The sequence below is a fragment of the Gymnodraco acuticeps genome, unplaced genomic scaffold (assembly GCF_902827175.1).
Source record: "Gymnodraco acuticeps unplaced genomic scaffold, fGymAcu1.1, whole genome shotgun sequence".
Taxonomy (NCBI): Eukaryota; Metazoa; Chordata; class Actinopteri; order Perciformes; family Bathydraconidae; genus Gymnodraco; species Gymnodraco acuticeps.
In genome coordinates, this window is record NW_022990501.1 from 3219646 (window position 1) to 3227006 (window position 7361).

General features: G+C 41.6%; 1 protein-coding gene across 3 annotated transcripts in view; it reads right to left on the reverse strand.

Moving 5' to 3' along the window:
* The window catches only part of LOC117552941 (unconventional myosin-XVIIIa-like), a 123663-nt gene extending 120770 nt beyond the window's left edge, over window positions 1-2893 (reverse strand). For all 3 annotated transcript variants that reach the window (XM_034226656.1, XM_034226655.1, XM_034226654.1), the window contains exons 1-2: window positions 2885-2893; window positions 852-1628 (exon numbers count right to left, since the gene is read on the reverse strand). In XM_034226656.1, the coding sequence (XP_034082547.1) occupies window positions 852-1517 (666 nt within the window). In that variant the 5' untranslated portion in view covers window positions 1518-1628; window positions 2885-2893. The remainder of the gene's footprint in view (window positions 1-851; window positions 1629-2884) is intronic.
* Between the last annotated feature and the right edge of the window lie 4468 nt (window positions 2894-7361).

A 7361-nucleotide genomic window follows, 5' to 3' on the forward strand; every position in this document is an offset into this window, starting at 1 on the left:
AGATGAAATATGATCATGAGGTGGTACATGCACCGTTTCCCTTATCTTGTGTGGTGTGGTGTGTTTGTATTATGGCCCATTTTTGCCCAAGTTGGAGCAACAAAATTAAGAAAGAGCGATTTAGTTAATAATGAAAATGACATGTAGGCCCCGGTCCGACAGAGTGTGCTGAAGCTTTCATGTCATTGTTTTCAACTATAGGGAAGTGTTTTGCTTACTGCTTTTGGGTTGCAGAGCTCCACCTCTTTTTGAAGGAGCGCCCTGAACTCCTCAAGTTTAAAAAAACGTCCAACTGCCCGGGAATAAATAAAGTATTTCCTTTGTCCAAAACGTTGTTCCTATTGTCTAAATGGATGACCTAATGCCTTCTGTTTTGTCTGTTGTGCAAAACCCGGAAATATACTATATATATTGGGACGTAAATGAATGTCGAACTCAAAATATCCGGAGAGAGGTTTTACTAATTAAATTGTACTATTAACTATTAGGGTATCTTATGGTTTAGGGTTTGTGTTAAGCTAACTTTAGTACTTGTTGTCGACCAACAATATGTATTTATTGTAGGTGGTATACTGCAAACAATTCAGACAAATCAGGTGGTCAACAAAAATCAAAACAGTAATATGTGCATCCCTTTTTTAACCTGCAAAACACTCTGTGATCAGGCCTTATCATGCTTGATATAAGAAATGATTATCCATAATCAAAAGACAATCTGCTCAAATTGAAAATGTGTTTTAGGCTAGACATTGGGATGAGGTTGAATATGGACAGTAATGTCTGTGTTGTTATTGAACAGCATGCTCCAACCTGAGGTTAAGTAGCAAACATGCTTTTGTTTCACTCTGTACCTCCGGTTTCTTTACGGCAACTGGTCGGGGCTTTGGGATGAACCCCGCAGGAGGAGCCAGAGGATCTGTCTTGTGAACAGGGACGAATCCTGGAGGTCTTGCTAGGGGATTCTGTCTTGGGGGCACTGGACTGGGTTTTCTGGCAGGGATGAAACCAGGCGGAGGAGTCAACAGATTCTGTTTGGGGAGCGGGATGAAGCCAACCGGTGGGGCCAAAGGGTTGGGTTTGGGAGCGGGGATGAACCCAGCTGGAGGGGTGAGGGGGTTCACTTTAGGGGATGCAGGTGTTGGTGCTGTAGGGTTGGTTGCAGTGGCCTCCTCTGTTTTTTCCACAGCAGGTTTTTCTTCCTTTTCTTCCACAGCTACTTTCTCCTCTTCCTCCTGTTTTGCCTCTTCTTTCATGTCCTCTTTGCGGTCCTGGGTGCGGGTGCGAGGCCGGTGTTCCTTGGTTCTACTTCTGCCCATTAGGCTGGTGAGGCCCATAGAGATATCATCCGGCCTAGTGGTGGTTTTGGGCAACGAGTCTGCGGCAAAGGCAGCCCTTGCAGGCTCTGGAACAACAGGCTGGGTCGGCCCTTCTGGCTGAGCAGGAACTACACGTCTAACAATTCTTCTCACAACCGTCACAACTTTTTTACCGCCCTGCTCCTCCCCCGGAGTGTCCATGGCAATGGTGGAATTTGTCTCTTCGGCTGATGAGGCCGTTGACGGTGGACCACTTTCTGTGGCTAGCCCGGGTTTAGCGATGGCCTCAGGCTGACTACTATCTACATTAGGCTGGATACAAACAGAGCAGGGCAGATATACTGCAGATTAATCCCATGCCTGGCGGAGATGAACTGTCAAAGATTTCAACAGTGTTATTGTAAATTCATGTGTGTCCTGTGTCTGACTTTGCTTGTGGTGTTAAGGGTTTCTGTGAAAGTACAAGTATTTACGCTTTTGCATTCCTTTTTAGGGTTCTTATATTGAATTAAGTTCTGGTCATTGGTGATGATATAAGATGGGAACCTCCAGACAGAAGACATACATGTTGAATTGTTCAGCCTTTGAATAGACTTTTAGATTAAAGACTCATGACATTTTACATGGTCATATATTTCCAATATTGTGTGCATGAACTGATCACCTTTTAATATTCTGTGGCTGTTCAGAAAAATGTTACTCATTTATAGAGAAAAACGGTTGGTAGATAAAACAATATAAATTCCATTAGGAACAAGTTAAGTGTAAATCTGTTTGTGATAATTGTTTGTATAATTTCAACAAAAGCAAATATTGCATTAGCCATTAGAAACGCCACTCAAGAGGAGGACAGATTATGTGTTATGAGGTTCCCTTCTTTTTTTACTTTCCTGTCTACGAGGACTTTGAAGTAATATGACCTCCATGTATTGATTTAGTTTGGCTGGATAACTATGAAAAGCTCAACCTTTTTGTAGTAGATTGTATTTGCCTTGTGAAAGCAGAATATCTGTTATGGAACAAGCAGTAAAATAACTTGTAATGGAATGACATGGAACATGGACAATGGAATGTTATGATAGTTGGGCACTTGTGGGGGGCATTTTCTGGCTTCAGAAACGTTGTGTAAGGTCCTATTTCAAATAGATGTATATCAGCTAGTGTTTTTCCATTGGTGAATCTTAAAAGCCTCACTCCTATTGGCAAACATTCAGAAATGTACTCAAAACATTTGACAGACTTCAAGGATGCACACAATGCATTTAAATGAGAAAACCCTGAATGTAAACATAATTGAAATGTTGTGGACACATGCATACACTGATGCTCAGTGGTGAGAATGAAAATACTCAAATGTTAGATACGGTCTTAGATCAAATGCATGCTTTTGTTATATTTTCAAACCAGAAGTTTCAGAGTAATGAATAACTATTGATTTAGAAACGACTTGCAGAAGGTCATAATCATCATAAGTGACCAAACTATGTTGCTATTTTATACCACGGCACACACAAATGTTTTTATCAGGTGAGTTAGTGCTCAAAAGCATGCAGGGGATAACAACTTACATCTGGCTTGGTCTCCTACACAATAGGAAGCAACAAGAAAAAACAAAATCAAACCTCACATTCAGCCCACACCTTTCTCCGTCAACATAATGGAATATTTAAAATAAATAATAAGAAACAGCATGAGTATAGGATCTAAACAAAACACAGAAAAACAAGACTTCCCTTTCGCTCCCAGAAGGAAAAGCGTGATTTGTACGCCATGGAGATAGGCCAGAAGTCATGGAACAAAGCTGGTGGACGTAGAGATTAAATGTATGGAATGATTCGACACACAACAGTGGGACCATGCAGCCCTGGGGACAAACACATGAGAATAGTTTGCTTACTTCACACTACAAGAGACAAATGGGAGAAGATCTACAAAACTGCAAATGGACTAGAAGTCTGACTCAACACTGACTGTAATAATGGTGTTAGTTAAATGAGGCTCACAATTACTCTTTTGTATAACTATTTGACGCTTAAATGATCACGTATGTTTTCCAGCTGCCTTAATTGTTATCAGCTGATGAAATGGAAGTTATCAGTAGTGATCAGCCACATAGATGTAGGTCTAATCATCTTTTCACAGTTAATCACAGAATTAAAGGAAACCAAGAAGATGTGAAAGGAGTAAAGGCTGAAGTGAAAATATAGAAAGGAAAAACCAAGGACAATTACACAGAAGGTCATTGTTTACTTCCCATGGAAAACGTGTTGTTGTCTTTGTGTTCCCAAGTTTCAATTTCACTTTTCATACTAAGTATTGTAACCAAAGAATATTAAACACTAACCCTAAACAATTAGTTTTGTTGCCTAAACGTAAACAAATATTTGTTGTTACGTTTCTTTTAGTTAAACTTTTTAAGTGTTGTTTTAAGTTTCACTTTCACTTGTACTGGTGCAGTGGTGCATGACTGATAACGGCCATTTAATTGCTTATAACATTCAAAATTGGGGCACCACATTCAAATCAAATCAGCAAAGGGCTAGTATACACAACAGAAGCGCAATCAGCAAATGAACCAATTAAACGCCACTTGCTACAAACATTTTATTACCTATCACAACTTTTCAATCAAAGTTTGGAACATAATTGATTATAACTTCTAGAGGGGAGAGCAAAAATGAGGCGTGCAGCAACATGTTTCACCATCTCTGGCCCTGCTTTCCACAGAGTCAACTCCTATAAATAGTTTCAGCAGCTAAAGGAGGCCATTCTCAGACGCCATCAGAGCCCAAATGGAACTGCTAAGCAGAGCATGTACACCCTGAGCAGATCACACCGCTCACCACACACATAGTCCACCAGAGGCGGGCGCCCATTACCTTCGCTTAAAGCCTGGTCAACCTTCCAATCTTCGCTCTGTCACACGATCAGTGCACGGCAGGCTAGGACCCGGGCCTACAAAGAGCTCACACTCACTAGTCCAGAGTGAGTGGGAGGGCAATGGCGAGGGTGGGGTCTCAGTCAGCACAGCACAGTAATAAAGCAGTGGTGTGAGGAGTGGGGGGGGGGGGGTAATGTGAGAGCAGCTGGACAGGCAGATAGAAGAGGGACAGCTGCTGAAATACAGAGGCCCTATAAATAGAATTTTCAGAAGCACATCAATTAACATTGGCACTTTTTACCGCCCCACTCTTATCCTAGTGGTGGGGAATCAGAGGGGTGGTCTCCCTCATCAGTGACAGGTGGAATACAAACTTTAACGTACCATATCATTTGATGGGAACACAAAAGCCACAATAACACAATTAAGAGACGATACAGAGATCTACGGCTCACTAATAATTGAAACTAAGTCCAATGTTCTCTCCAAACAGATTCCACATTGAATGAAAGCTTTTTTGTAATCTTCCATTCCCCTCCACAATAATACAATACTGATTTTGAATGTTATAATACACACTGTTATCTGCACATCAAACAAGAATCCTATTCACTTTCTGTAAGGTAAGGAATTGTGAATAATCATCAGATAATCATGCACAAACTTGCACACACAAAGGTCCAAAGTATAGAACAATCCTCTAAGGCCACACCGTGTCTTTAATGATGTTCCTCACCATGCTTTATACACCACAAGAGGGAGCTATTAACTAGCGCATTACATGCTCTATTCCTAGAAGGCTCTGCTTAAAGGTGGGGTAGGTAAGTTTGAGAAACCGGCTCGAGATACACTTTTTGTTATATTCCATGGAATGCTCTTAACATCCCGATAGCAATGAATATCTTAAGTGCTTTGACAAAAAATCCATAAAAAAATGTCATCTGTGGAAGCTGTAGTACGGCCCGGCTAAAATACTGGATGACCTACCTGCCTGTCAGCATTCCATCTGTGCACAAACTTATCTCGTGCCCTCATTGGTCATGTGCGCGTTCGTGTGTGTTGGAGGAGGGGCTCTGTAAGGAAGTGGCAAATTTGTTCCGGCTGTGTATTTTCAAATTCTGGCGCACTCGAGCTGGTTTCTCCAAAATGACCTACCCCACCTTTAAGCACACTACTGACCTAAATTCAGGATGTTATATTGTTGGGTGAAAAACATTAATGACGCACAAAGCAGTACAAGCCACAATCCAAGGAATACAACAAATACAAATACTGTAATTAAGAATAAATTACGATTTAAACATTTTAAAAGGAGAGAGTTGGATAGAACATTTTTAACTACACTACTCTCCCAATCAAAACAACATTTCCAGCCACGGCTTTAAGTGAAAATGATTTCAATCATGTTGGTGATGAGTTGTATGGGGATTTGTATCCAGCTCATTGATGCCAAATGGAGTCTATCAACACATACAGTGGGGCAAAAAAGTATTTAGTCAGCCACCAATTGTGCAAGTTCTCCCACTTAAAAAGATGAGAGAGGCCTGTAATTTTCATCCTAGGTATACCTCAACTATGAGAGACAAAATGAGGGGAAAAAAATCCAGAAAATCACATTGTCTGATTTTTTAAGAATTTATTTGCAAATGATGGTGGAAAATAAGTATTTGGTCAATAACAAAAGTTAATCTCAATACTTTGTTATATACCCTTTGTTGGCAATGACAGAGGTCAAACGTTTTCTGTAAGTCTTCACAAGGTTTTCACACACTGTTGCTGGTATTTCGGCCCATTCCTCCATGCAGATCTCCTCTAGAGCAGTGATGTTTTGGGGCTGTCGCTGGGCAACACGGACTTTCAACTCCCTCCAAAGATTTTCTATGGGGTTGAGATCTGGAGACTGGCTAGGTCACTCCAGGACCTTGAAATGCTTCTTACGAAGCCACTCCTTCGTTGCCCGGGCGGTGTGTTTGGGATCATTGTCATGCTGAAAGACCCAGCCACGTTTCATCTTCAATGCCCTTGCTGATGGAAGGAGGCTGTCACTCAAAATCTCACGATACATGGCCCCATTCATTCTTTCCTTTACACGGATCAGTCGTCTTGGTCCCTTTACAGAAAAACAGCCCCAAAGCATGATGTTTCCACCCCCATGTTTCACAGTAGGTATGGTGTTCTTTGGATGCAACTCAGCATTCTTTCTCCTCCAAACACGTCTAGTTGAGTTTTTACCAAAAAGTTCTATTTTGGTTTCATCTGACCATATGACATTCTCCCAATCCTCTTCTGGATCATCTAAATGCTCTCTAGCAAACTTCAGACGGGCCTGGACATGTACTGGCTTAAGCAGGGGGACACGTCACTGCAGGATTTGAGTCCCTGGCGGCGTAGTGTGTTACTGATGGTAGCCTTTGTTACTTTGGTCCCAGCTCTCTGCAGGTCATTGACTAGGTCCCCCCGTGTGGTTCTGGGATTTTTGCTCACCGTTCTTGTGATCATTTTGACCCCACGGAGTGAGATCTTGCTGGAGCCCCAGATCGAGGGAGATTATCAGTGGTCTTGTATGTCTTCCATTTTCTAATAATTGCTCCCACAGTTGATTTCTTCACACCAAGCTGCTTACCTATTGCAGATTCAGTCTTCCCAGCCTGGTGCAGGTCTACAATTTTGTTTCTGGTGTCCTTTGACAGCTCTTTGGTCTTGGCCATAGTGAAGTTTGTAGGTGACCAAATACTTATTTTACCGAGGAATTTACCAATTAATTCATTAAAAATCCTACAATGTGATTTCCTGGATTCTTTCCCCCCATTCTGTCTCTCATAGTTGAAGTGTACCTAGGATGAAAATTACAGGCCTCTCATCTTTTTAAAGAGCCTGTGACAGCATCCCAACAACTGTTGTGCAATGAAATATTGGGCTACTAGTCATCTCGAACCGTCAGTTTAAAAAAGAAGGTGCGATACCGTTCCGATAAATATCAATAATTTCGAACATCGCGGGGAAATTCCTTCGACTCATTTAGAAGTTTTGGGGGAAGCCGGAAGTGACGTCAATGCGGGAACGCTTCACTGTGCGGCGAGAGAGCCAAACACGGACAAAGTGTGTTGTCATGCGTAGAAATGGTGAATTACTGAGTTTAGGCACGTTAATAACGTTTTAATGAA